Source organism: Eublepharis macularius, chromosome 9 (assembly GCF_028583425.1).
Source record: "Eublepharis macularius isolate TG4126 chromosome 9, MPM_Emac_v1.0, whole genome shotgun sequence".
NCBI classification, from domain to species: domain Eukaryota; kingdom Metazoa; phylum Chordata; class Lepidosauria; order Squamata; family Eublepharidae; genus Eublepharis; species Eublepharis macularius.
Genome location: NC_072798.1, coordinates 65,845,329 through 65,858,741, shown reverse-complemented (window position 1 = coordinate 65,858,741; position 13,413 = coordinate 65,845,329). Strand labels below are relative to the sequence as shown.

The following is a 13,413-nucleotide window of genomic DNA, read 5'->3' as shown; positions in this document are numbered from 1 at the left end:
CATCACTTCATTACAGCACAGGAGAATAACATTGAATACAATATGTGAGATCTGACCTCCAGCCAATGGGGGACATGCCACCCTATTGAACTGATAAGAACAGACTGACTTAACTCTGCCTCAAAGAGACAAAAGCTAATGTTTGCATTACCTCTTCTCACTGCAGTCAAGAGAAACTGTATATTTGAAAGATCATATGTGCAACCCGAACCACCAGCCAATGGGGGACATGCTGCCCTATTGAACTGATAAGAACAGATTGACTACACTTCATCTTAGCCAATTACAATGCTTTCTCATCTAAATAAATCTAAATCCTGTATCTGTGGTCCTTTGCCTCCCCCTACATTTGTAAACAGGGTCTGCTTAATATAGCTTTATGAATGTGGCATAGGTGATAATTTCAAAAGGCCTTGGTTTGTGATGATTTTATAGAACTTCCCAACACATACAAGTTCTTCTAGTAAATTACAGAGGAAGAACCAGTGTAATAATAGCATGCTGGGTTCTGTGAAATATGTAATTATCACCATTACTCTAGTTGTAATAAAACTCTTACTGTAGTACCATACATATTCCAGGTATATATATCCAATTCCTTACTGATCTAAGCAGAGTTTATATGGAGTCCTTTACCTAGGCATCAGGAACAAGTTTATGCAAGTTTATAGATCCATGCTGGGATGGAGACAGCTGTCACTGTACCTGATTGCAAACTACTTGATATCCTACATCCAAACAACCACATACCCAGTAAGCACACATTTCAGCCATGAGTTAATCTTGTCAACACCAGACAAGGTTCATGTCACCTGCATAAGAAAAGCACTACCTGTGATTCTAGGCCACCTTCCAACTCTTGCATTATTGCTAGTAGCAGCTGTTCTCATACCTATCAAAAGGACCAACACTCCTTGTATACTATGAAAGTTAAGCCCCAGGATGCCACGGAAAGTGAACTACCGCATGATACAGTGGATGCCTCATTAAAGAATGGCCAAGTGGAAGTAAATCCTTCATCCTCAACAAAAGCCAGAGAGAGATCAGTGTAAAATTCCCTTTTTACAGAGTTAGAGCCACAGTTCAAGTTAGCATGCACTGAGGGGAAAGACCTGGATTTAAGAAACCATTTTCCAACCATGGGGTTAAATCTGTATGTCCCATTGGATTTGACCTATTTAATTCCACATGTTTTCAATCCGTTAATGTTCTCTTAATTTGCACAATGGATTGAGAAATGGTCTTGTGTGGCTTAAGTTTTTCCTTTGCCTAGCTTTGGACCATGCCTCACTGTACTCTATTAAGCTTCAAACATTTCCTCATATTCCTGCGCAATAATTTTTACACCCCACCTTTCTCCCCAATTGGGACCCAAAGCAGCTTACATCATTCTCCAGTCTGCTCTGCTCCATTTTTATAATCATCATGATAAATTCTAAACAATAGTCATAATAATAAGGTTCTAAATGTGCTTGGTCTAACAGTGCAATTCCAAGAACACTTTCTATTAAATAGACTTGAGTAGAGTGGATTCAGAGTACAACTGCTTAACATTGCTCTCTAAAATATGTAAGTAAAATTGTGGAAGGAGGGTAAAATTGAGGGGACATCTTAGCAGACATTTAACTGTCAGCGTTCAACACAAGTCAGGTGTTGGGGACTTCTGGTGGAATCATTAGGGACAAGTTTTAACTAGTTCTGGTGTAATTTATGCTTTTGGTGTGTTGGTGGAGAGTGCTGTCAAGTTATAGCTGACTTATGGTGACTTCTGGTGGGGTTTTCATGGCAAGATACTAACAGAGGTGGTTTGCTATTGCCTGCCTCTGCAACCCTGGTCTTTGTTGGAGGTCTCTTGTTCAATTACTAATGAAGGGCGACCCTGCTTAGCTTCCAAGATCTGATCAGATCTGGCTTGCCTGGTCGGGGCATGCTGCTGTTAGTGTTCTGGATTGTGACAATTCCTAATCCCGTTATATCCAATTTGCTATTTAGATAAGCATTGTGTGAGCTACAGAAGGATCAGTACAGCGTGATGTGGCTTTTGAGATGTCAGGCAAGATTGTTTGGGGGAAACCCTCCGGTTGATCTCTAGCGTTAGTCTCAAGTTTGCCTCGCATTGTTTTCTAGCTGAAGCCCCTTGGACGGAAGTTTAAGTCTGCAGTGTGCTAGGCATATCGCCTTGCCAGGAATGTTCCACTGAAACCGGTGTACCTTCTATCAAGTATTGGGGTTTTCCGCAGAAGAAACCTTGGGGGTAGCATTTTATTGATACAGTAACCGGTTATTGTGGGACCCTAACGACTAACACACTGGAAGGTTTTATTAATCTTGATTTAAAACTCGTTAGCCCCGAAAGTACCACAAGGTGCTTGGGTTGCATCAGACGAAGGCGACTACTCTCCTGAGTTTCACTGAAGCTTCCTGCGGGGCGAGTCCCGGCCCAGAACTACAATTCCCAGAGATCCTTGAAGGAGGCCATGATAGTCAAAGCAAAACGTGTATAAACGTTGGCACGCCTGAGCTTGGCAACAATCTGATCACATGCGGCTGGCATGAAAGTAGCGCGCCTGAACCGTTTCTAGAGAAAAGCGGCTCAGTTTAACAGGCGTGTGACTCTCCGGTGAAAGTTCAAAACAACCAGGGAGAACCGTTCGAGCCAGGAGAACTAAAAGAAACGCGGCGAGGCAACTAGTTGAGGGCGCAGAACTTCGAGTCCCGGCATGCCGTGCGCTCCATATAGAGCGGTATCTCCACTGGCCAGCCGGGCGCTTCTGTTCCCGAATTGGTGGAAGCGTCAGAGAACCCTGTTCCTAGGATCCCGGTTTCCCTTGCGCCGTCCATGCGACGCGGCGAATCCTTGAGTCGGTTCGAAAGCGTTGTCGCGAAGGCTGCTGGGAACTGTAGTCTCCGAAGGGCTGTCTGGCGGGCGGAACTAGGGGACAGTAGGTGGGGACGCCGTTTCTCTCTCCCCTCCCCCCGACACGCAGCCTGCCTGGGCAGCATCTCGCCGACCCGTGGGTCCTGCACCCGGCGGCCGCCCCCAGCGCTGACCCGTGGCTGTAGCGGGGGACGGTGGGGTCTCCTTCCTGGATGGAGTAGTGGGGAAGGTAACGAAGCGGGCTCTGGGCGGCTGAGGGCGGGCTCCGGGGTAGCCCAAGCAGCGGGAGGTCGGGCGAGGAGAGGCGGCTGCCCCTGCTCGGGATGCTACGGCTGGGAGGGAGGCGGGTGCGCTTGGTTCGGCAGGCCCCGGCGGGCGGTGCGTGGCTGCCTCGTGCTCCCGCGGGCGGGATGGCAACTTCGGCTGGGGGCGCGTTTCCTGTCCCGGTAAGGAAATCCTCGCCATCGCCCGGGAAAGAAGGAAGGGCAGGCAGGCGGGCCGGTGCGCGGAATAGACGCTACGCTCTTCGTCCCCGCCCCCATTCGTGTGAAGAAGCTGCCGCCCCCTCCTTCAGCATAGCGCCCCCCGCCCGTATAAGTCCTGTTCCCGTGTTATGTGAAGGCGCCTCCATCCTGCACGTGTGTTCACTGTTTAAAAGACGCTGCAGACCAGTACCTGGGGAAAGGGATTGTGCAATCATGCCGTTCAGCTGTACGTGCGTTGAATATGACACGACACTCACTTAAAAATCCAGTGCGAGTGAATGCTCCGTGCTTCGGTGTCAGTTTGAAAGACTGCGGGGAGGGACTGAATGAGCCCCCCAGTTCTAGCACGCCAAGTGTCAGGGGGATGAGGGAGGTTAAGAAGCAGCTTGGTGGCAATGGAGCCATCTTGAACACGAACCCTTAGAGCTTGTGAGGTGCCACCGGGTGGGCATACCGAGTCTCACCAGAGGGAGGGAGTCAGTAGCTGGCTTGGAATCTGCTCTTGGAGAGGCTCTGGTGACTTTTGCTATTCCTGTGAAGGTACATCTGTTGATGGATCATCAGATTTACACTAAGAGCTTCCAAGTTGGTAGCTGTGTTGGTCCATAGCAGAACAGTGGCACTTTAGAGACCAACATGATTTCCGGGGTATAAGCTTTCAAGAGTCAGAGCTCCCTTCTTCAGGTATTATGTTGGTCACTATGGTGCCACCGGACTTAAATCCTGCTGTTACGCTACGGATTGATTCATACTTATGTGTTTTATCACTTAACATCCATTGAGAATTCTCTGTGGTGATAGGAAACCTTGTTCCCATGCTTTCATGCAGTAATCACTTAATGTCAGCTGATGAACATGTAGGAGCTGCAGAGCCTATTGAGTAAGGCTGTGCTGTGCCTAATGCCGTGTAGGAGTGCGTTCTTTCTAAGAACGTTCCAAAAGACTCCCCCATCACAGGTAAAGAGTATCGCTGCCTTTTTAATAACTTGCATCTATGAGAGAACTGTTGGAGTATAGTTTCATATCCCTTTAACCACCATATTTTGTGATAAAGGCAGTTCATGACTGTTCACACACACACGTGTGAATCATCAGATGCTAAATAGCCAAGATGTCAAGTAATGTACAAGCACTGATGCCTTTAATGTAAACAAATTGTTATTTAACATGCTTGCAATGAAGGAAGGCTTTTAACTATTTTAAATGCTATATTTCACTTTAGAATAGGAGCCCAATTAAAGCTTTTGTGATTATTTAATGATATGAAGCAAAATTGTGTGACCTTGTATATGCATGTTCTTGTTTCATTATCTTGCACATATTGAAATAATGGTGAACGGGATATTCTCTCCTCTAAGCCCATTGTAAAACAATGGGTGTAGAGAAGTGTAATTCTTCAGAGGATTGTACAGGAAATGGTCATAGTGTCTTTCTGATAATTAGATCAGAGACAACTATTTCTTAGCAAGTCTCTGAAAGAGAAGATAAAAACTTCTTAGAAAACTCTTCTGTGTCGTGGCTGATTTAATGGGATATCTCGCATACTACTTCATTTATCTACCCAGCAACATACAGGGGTATTTGACTTGTCCTGTAAGGTGGGAAAGTGATGGGAAAACATATTAAAGCCCTTGTGTTTCATTATTTGCCTTAAAAGTTTTTGATGTAAAGTGGTAAATAACACCTTTTTCTGAGATAAATGTCCATAATCCTCAGTCTTCAGACTTTACCATGAAAATGACTTTGTAAGGTGTAAGTGTGGTCCTTTTTCTTCCAAGTGTGTGAATGAACTAAAATTACACAAAATCCTATATGCTCTAAGAGTTTGTCTGGTTTGGCATGTTTTGCAAACAGTGAGCTGCTACAGTAGTAAAATACGCAAACATTGGTTGTTTCTTGCAACCCTGTGCAAATACTTAGTTTTTGCTCCACAGAGAATGCACTTATCCAAGCACTGACAGAGAAAGCTTGTCATTCTGAATCAGCCTCTATGATAATGGAGGAGAGACTTTTAGTTTGACCTGGGCATATTAGGATAACAATGTTTGCTCTTGTTCAGCAGCTGGTCTTTCTAGCTTAGTGTGGTACTGATATCCAGCTAAAATATCCAGATATGGTTTCAACAAGTAGAAAAGGGTTGTGTGTAACCCAAAGCATATATTCTCTTAAGACATGTTGCCAAAAAAGGTATCACTCTAAGTTCTCTGGGACTAAAATGAAATCTTTCTATAGAAAGATGATTAAACAAGATAAGAATGTGACAAGCGTTAAAAGTATTGGGCAGCTAGCTTAGTAATGTGATTCATCTGCCCGTATTGACCATTTGATTTTATTTAATAATGAGATACAGTCCAGTGAAAATTATATTTGAAATAAATGAAATGTAAGCATGCTTGTGTGCAGTCATTCAAAAATGTGCTGCAGTTCTGCTGTGTGTAACACTTAAATTGCAAAAGTATGATGTCATGTATTCGTATAAGGAGGTGACGTTCCAGCAAGAAGGAGAATAGTCAGTGTAGAGCAGTGATACTCAATGGCTCAGGAGCTGACTGTGGCTCTTCTAAGGAGCTTGTGGTAGGCAGGTGATTTTCACCTTGAAACAGCTGCTGCTGGAGTTACTGGAGGATGGGTAAGCAGTGAACTTTTCTGAGCTGAGGGCCCTGTGCTAGGGATGGAAGTAGACAGTCCATGTTATCCAACCCCCTCCCCCTTCTCTGCAGGCTCTGTGCTTTCATCCCAGCACCCAGGCAGCTGCTAGGAGGAACAGCAAGATGGCTGCAGAGAAGAGAGACTAAAAACATTATTACCACTATGGCAGCAACCCAATAAAGGGGTAACCTGGCCACAGTGGGTGATCTATTCCCCTTCCTCCATGGCCAGCTTGCTTTCCTCTGGGAGCTTTGGCAGTCTTTCATTCACTTGAGCCGCTGTGCCACATGTTGGAGAGACAACAGGAAGGCAAAGTAAAGGTCGCACAAGTTCAGTGCTGGTGGGGTGAGGCAAACTTGCATGTAATTTAAAAGGTTATAGTTCTTTATTAATAATATTATTGTGTGTGTTTTGTGTTATGGTGCACAGGGCATACAGTCATCATGTGGCTCTTTTAGTTGCTGGTAATTGTAAATTGGCTCTCCACAAGCTGTGGAATGAGTATCCCTGATGTAGAGTTTCCTAGAATCTGTATTTGGCTTCCCTGAGCTCTGGTACAAGTGTAGAAATGCAGACCTGTTTGAGATTTTGTGAAAATATATAATACTACAAATTAAGTGCCATCAAGTCATAACTGACACATGGCAACCCTTCACTGGGTTTTCAAGGCAAGCGATGTTCAGAGGTGGGTTTTCCCTCGTCTGCCTCTGTGTAGCAACCCTTGTCTTCCTTGGTGGTCTCCCATCCAATAGTAACCATGGCCAGCCCTGCTTGGCTTCTGAGTTCTGATGAGCTGAGGTCAGTTTTAGGGTATTCAGGCTACTGACAATATGTAGTATGATGGTTTCTTTTGAAGAATATATGGAACTAAATGAAATGCTGTCTTAAAAGAGTTAGATTAAGGGAATGTTGTGTACTGCCTTCCATAAGCAGTTAGTAAAATACAAAAATCAAAATGTGAAATTTAGAATGTTTCATTTCATTCAGTTTGTTTGGGATGAAAAAGTAAGTGTCTTGCAAGCAGTGGTAACTAGACCTTGAATCTTTGAGTAGTGTGTGTTTTTGTGCACTGAAACAGCTTCAGATATATTTGCTTTGTTCATTAAAAAATACCATGAATGCATTTAATTATAGTATTGAACACAGTTTTGTTTGCATATAATGTTTTGTATAGGCATTAGAGGTGGGCACGAACCAGAAAAAAAAGAACCATGCGAGTTGTGGTTCGACGCATTTCACAAACCACGAACTGCCACGAACTTTGCCTGGTTTGCGAACCAGTTCATTTGGTTTGTGAAAACGTCACTCCTAGGGGCATTACCAGGGTATTCCCAAGCTCAGCAGAAGTCCCTCCCCTTCTGTTGCCTAGGAAACAGATTGATCGGTGCCAGGCTGTCTGCAGTTACGAACCAAACGAACTGGCCTAAAATTCATCACGGTTCGTGGGAAATGTGTTCTGATGAACCGCTGGTTCACGAACCGTGAACCAGCCCAGTTCATGATGAATTTTAGTTCATATTTCGGTTCGTGCCCATCTCTAATAGGCATAGTTGCAATTAGTTTGACTTTAGGTTGGCATGCTGAGCTGAAAGGATGTGTGCCTCTCACCTTCTGTATATGCTTTCGGCTGCTTAGGCTTCAGAGTTCTAGTAGGCAGCACAGCAGGCAAGCGGGTAAAACTAGTTAAAAAACACTCTCAAATGCCTGTAGGTACTACAGGTGAGTGTTAAATTCCACCTTTGTAAAACAAAAAGGTAAAAAAGAACATCAGGCAAGGAGCTGAATAAAATGGTGGCACAGCCTTTTGCTTAGGTTGTCTGATACCCTATGCCCTGAAGACCAAGAAGGAATTATTCTGACCCCATAAAGCAGTTTCCAAAGTGAAAGACAAAAATCTTGGGTCATTTTCTTATACAAGAGCAGAGAACAGCTATTAATGTCAAGTTGACTGACCTAGAAAGCAGGGAGTTTAGGAAAAATGTATTTGTGACTGAGGGCCCCCAAAAGGTAGAAAGAAATTTACTCTATTAGAACTATCCTCTAAAATGTGGATGTGATTTAATTTCTGTGCTTCGGAACTAAAGAAAACCTGCTTCGCCAGGTCTGAGAAACTCATATAGGGTCAAAATAGGTGAAATCACATTGTTCTCAGACTGTGTTAAAGAAAGGTGAGTTTTGACACCACCAAATGACTAGACAAGATACTAATAAAAATGCCAAACACAAAAGGCAGCCCCTCTGATAGCCCATTCCTGAACTTAGATTAGGATTGTTCCAACAGAGGCCATATTGGAGAGTTTATTGGACTCCATTGAGATTGTATTGAGGGAAAACGAACAGTGGCTATCTGTTGCAGATTGTATTCTATTAGAGCCCCTTCGTTGGCTGCTGATTAGTTTATGTCCAATTCACAGTGTTGGTGCTTACCTTTAAATCCCTTTTATCATCTTGGGCTGACATGTTTGAAGGACTGCTTCTCCCTGCATGTCTTGTGAGATATGTATTGTTCATCAAAGCAGGGTCTGCTGTCAGTACATCACTTGGCCAAGGTGTATATGGCAACAGCCTGGGCTTGGCTCTTCTCAGTGGCTGCCCTGTGCCTCTAGAACAGCCTCCTAGAAGAGGTCAGGAGGGCTCCTGTCCTCTTGGCTTTCTGTCAAGTCTGCAAAACTGCTGTTCCAGAGAGATTAGCTGAGCTGTGGAGGGCGCATAAGGTGCTTTTGGACTTGTTTTTAATATTTTTGAATGTATAAGTCACAACGGTGCATCTGGATTGAGTCAACTACAATAGTTACATGCCTTCCAAATGAGTAAAGGTATCATGACAAATTCCCGCTTGGTTTTAATACTTTTATATCTGCTATTTTAATGTTTGTTGTTATAAAATAGTTTTTCTACTGTTACTGCCTTGGGTCTTGAGATGATCAGGAGAAAGGTGGATGTATAAATATTTTAAACAAATAAAATAAATATCCTGGTTGTGGGACTTTTTCAGCTGATGTTGACCTGTTGTGGAATGCTTAAACAGTATCTGTTAAAAACCTGGAAAGAAGAGAGCACTTCTGAATTTTGCTATTTGACTGAAGGCATTTCTGTCCTTATATTCAGGGAGAAAGTAACATGCAGGTGAAAGTAATGCACATACATGAAAGTAGTTTAAAGTGGGATGCTTGGTTTTCCTGTCTGGACAAACAATGAGGAGACATTTTCATAAGAATTAACTGCTTGGAACACTCAATGATACCTTCCAGTAAACAGACATTAACATGAACTTGGCTAGCTATCTTTATACAGAATAATACAGCAAAAGTTTTAATTGGTTTTAATTAAGCTGTTGTCTTTATTTCCTCTGTAGATGTATACAGTTTCTACCAGGGGTGAATGGGATAATCCTGTGAAAGAGAAGGAAGCTGGAGCATAGCAGTAGAAATGGATGAACAAGCTCTTTTGGGATTAAATCCAAATGCTGATTTAGACTTCAGGCAACGAGTAAGTTTAACTGTGACTGCAGGTAGTTTGCTGAATGCCATGCTGGCATAAGAATTACAGGCCTGCAGTCAAAGATTTAGAAAGCCCATTCAAATGGGTATGTGGCTGTTTGACTGAGGTCTTTGCTGGTCTGCGGCTTCATTGGTGTCCCAGCTCAGTGTCCTCTGCTGGCGGCAGGGTTCATGCCGTCCATTTTGCTCCTTAGCCCTGGGTTAGGTTTTTCCCATCCAGTTCCCTTCCCTTCCCCCTCTGGTAAACTCCCCTCATCTCCATGCCTCCTTTTCCTCCTAAGCCTTTGCCTATTTCACTTCATTAATTCTCCTCACCCCTGACTCTGGGCTCTGCGTTCTTCACCAGATGCTTCTTCTTTCCAGCCATATACTCCCCCCAACACTCACCTAGCACATAGGGTGTTAAGTTTGTAGGTTTCCCCCATCCCCCCCCTTTTTACTGGCTTTTGTTTAACTTGCTCCTTCGGTTTCCCTTTTCATCCTTCATTCCAGCTTCCCAACCACTATCTGTATTTATTCCTTTGCTTCAATGATGTCATAATACTGATGCAATTTCTAAGAATATGCTGTTATCTTTCCCTTTGCTTATATCAGAGTTATGTAAAATAACCTATGGGCCTAGAAGGGTCTATTACAGACTACTCTGGCAACTTTCTCTGCTCTGCTACATTTTGAATGAAGCCTTTTTCTCTGTATTTATAATTTCAGGCATTAGCCTATTTTGAGCAGCTGAAAATCTCTCCAGATGCTTGGCAGGTGTGTGCTGAAGCTTTAGCCCAAAGAATTTACAGGTAGAAAATTTAAAATAATTTTTTATTTAATCTGGAAGTGTTTTGCAGTTGCAGGATTCTTGGTACTGGAAATGTTATCAGGTAAATCTTATTGTAATGATTGTGTGGCTATTGGGTAGCCTTAAACAGTCATAGTAGACTTTTATAGTCATTCTGACATGGCATATACAGAACCATGTTTTGCTTTCTAGACAAATATTTGTTGTGTATGTATGAATTAAAAGAGTCTCTTGTCACATTTTGTAATCTTGAGAAAGCAGGTGATGACTTGGTATTATGATAGGTGTTGTGCCTATACAGTCTGTGTGTCTAAAATGTGGGTCATGCTGATCTTTTCTAAAGTGGGAGGATGAAGGCATTGAAACCATAATGTAGCTTCAGGGAGTGCAGTGTATACAAGAAAAGGGTTCAGCACCCATGTTGTGCTTTAACCCCCCCCCCACACACACACACACATACCAGGTACACACAGGAAATTGGTGTGGCTTAAATTCTAGCACATTGAGTTGCTCTGCTGTATAATCCCCGGATGGACAGTTTCTTCCTATCTGATTTAATGAGTTTGTTGCTGATTTGGTACATATTGCTGTGTGTACTTAGAGCTAAGATGTCAAAATGGTGCACCAGGATATGCTAAATCCTGCAACTTGTCATAGAGATGTGAACACTAGAAAAAATTGCAATTTTGGTCACAGAAAACCAAGGCATTTATTCTTTTAAATTCCTGGAAAATGCTAGTGAAGTTATAAGTGATGTGCTTGATGTTGTTAGAGCAGTAAAATAAGTTTAGACTTGATTGGAAAGTAAGTATTGCATGTACTTAAATTTTTGCCAAAATTTCCATTTTTCTTTAGAAAAAAAATCATCCCACGACTTCAGTTTTTTATATTTCTACCTTATATGTTAAGCAGAGGGTGGCCTAAAGGCTTGTAACTTTGGTCAGCCATTGAAACTAAGGAATTCTGGTCTTCAGTGTCTCCTTGGATGGGAAATTGATGGGCAGTCCTATGTAAACATAGTTCCCATGAAAAGTAGAAAGTGAGAGAGCAGGGCTTATAAGTGAAATAAATAAGCACATGTGCATTTTTTCTTTTTTTGCTTGTACTAGTCAGGAGGTAAAACACTGAACCTCATATTGACAAAATCCTACTGATACTTCACCAGACATTACCCACATGCTGGTCAGCTGTGTGTCTTGGCTTGCTTTTATGTATAAAAGCTTTGAGCTAAGATATCAAGTTGAGTCTCTAATTTTTTTTTAGGGATTATTGGTGCTTGTAGTCAGTGTTAAGATAATGCACATAGACCCAGCACAATAGTTCTTAAATAAAATCACATTTCTTCTTGTTTCAGTGATGATCACATCAAGTTCTTCTGCTTTCAAGTACTGGAGCATCAAATCAAATACAAGTAAAAATGTCCCTCATATTTGTAGAAATTTAGCGGGGGGAAAGGGAATTTATACTAATGGGGTGTCGATTTATTTTCATTCTTAAATTATTTTGTTTTAAATATTCAGATAGCTTGAAATTTAGTTGTATTTGTCACAGTCTCATTGTATAATAAGTGCAATGAAAAGACAACGAATTGGGTGACTGGTACTGCTACTGGTAAGAACTGGAGGGAAAGCTGAGCAACAATAAATTCTTTTATCTCCAAGTGATCCTCCAATCATGATCAATTGCATCCCTCCAGAAACAGTAGGAGGATTATCAGAGCTTGACTAATAAGTGGAAATGGGCCCAAAACTTGCTAATATTTGCAGAAGTGGGAGGCCCAAACAGTTTGTATGACTTGCAGTGTTCTCCTCACAGTTACATAGTGCTTGAGTGTTGACATTTTCTAACTGCTCACTCAGCCTTTTGGGGAAGCCAGCCACCTGAGCTGTGCTAATCTGTGAGGAAGGTTAGACTGAAAGACAGTGACTGGCCCAGGGTCACTCAGTGAGTTCCTTGGCAAAGTGGGGTTTCCTCTTAGATCCTAGTCCAACACTCTAACCAGCTCTGTAATTATTTTGGCATGTTTTATATGAAATTATTTCCCTGCTACAGAACATGCAATAGCACCCTCAGTAATTGTTCATCTTTTGCTTTGTTCAGCTTCATCACATCCTGAAAATTGTTTTCTTAAAGTAATCATCTAAGCTAATCTTAGAAGAAACACTTTTTAATAGATTGGACCATAGTCTACTAAATTTCTTAAAACTGAAATGAAGCTAAGTATTCTTTTGTTTCTTTTTAGGTATCCTCAGTTAAGTGAAGTACAACATCAGCTAATTAGGGAAACACTCATAACATGGCTCCAAGCACAGGTAGGTTTGAACACAGACGCTGCCTTATTACGGAGTCAGACTCTTGGTTTATCAGAGACCGTGTTATCTACTCTGATTGGCCGCAGCTTTCTAGGGTTTGGGGTAGAGGTCTCTCACATCACATACTACCTCATCTTTTTAACTGGAGATGCTGGGGATTGAACTTGTACCTTCTGCATGGGAAGACAGATGCTCTACCACCGAGGATTCGTCACAGCTATATGTATTATCTTGTCACGAAGCGTCTGTTCTTAAATTACCCCAAATTAAACTTCCCCATATATATTTCCCATATGTCCTTATGCATAGTCTGGATCTTGAAGGTAACTATAATTTTTCCTTTCTCAGATGGTGAATTCTCAACCAGAGAAGACGTTTATAAGAAACAAAGCAGCTCAAGTCTTCTCTTTGCTGTTTGTAACTGAATATCTCACAAAATGGCCCAAGTTCTTCTTTGACATTCTGTCAGTAGTAGGCCTTAATCCTCGAGGAGTGGATCTGTATCTCAGAATCCTCATGGCAGTTGATGCTGAACTGGTAGATAGAGATGTTGTTCATACATCTGAGGCAAGTTTTTTCTTTATGATACAAATTTACATGTAGTTCACATGCAGAATAACACTTTTAAAATGCTTCCGTTTTTACAGTTGCTGTGTCTACAAACTTCAAATGTAATTTTGCTCAAAATATATATGAAGTCTTAGTACCAATTAGCACTTTCTGTATGCATTTAAAAATATCCTCCTGGTGTTCTTATCTAATATGTGTGGATTTGGTGCATAATAAAATGCCAAAAGAA

At 42.2% G+C, this 13,413-nt stretch overlaps 1 protein-coding gene across 1 annotated transcript in view; it reads left to right on the top strand.

Moving 5' to 3' along the window:
* Positions 1 to 2,932: 2,932 nt before the first annotated feature.
* XPOT (exportin for tRNA) overlaps positions 2,933 to 13,413 on the top strand; it is a 32,846-nt gene continuing 22,365 nt past the window's right edge. Inside the window, exons 1-6 of the mRNA XM_054988976.1 lie at positions 2,933 to 3,107; positions 9,368 to 9,501; positions 10,221 to 10,303; positions 11,657 to 11,713; positions 12,545 to 12,614; positions 12,963 to 13,181. Coding sequence (XP_054844951.1) covers positions 9,442 to 9,501; positions 10,221 to 10,303; positions 11,657 to 11,713; positions 12,545 to 12,614; positions 12,963 to 13,181 — 489 coding nt within the window. The 5' untranslated portion in view covers positions 2,933 to 3,107; positions 9,368 to 9,441. The remainder of the gene's footprint in view (positions 3,108 to 9,367; positions 9,502 to 10,220; positions 10,304 to 11,656; positions 11,714 to 12,544; positions 12,615 to 12,962; positions 13,182 to 13,413) is intronic.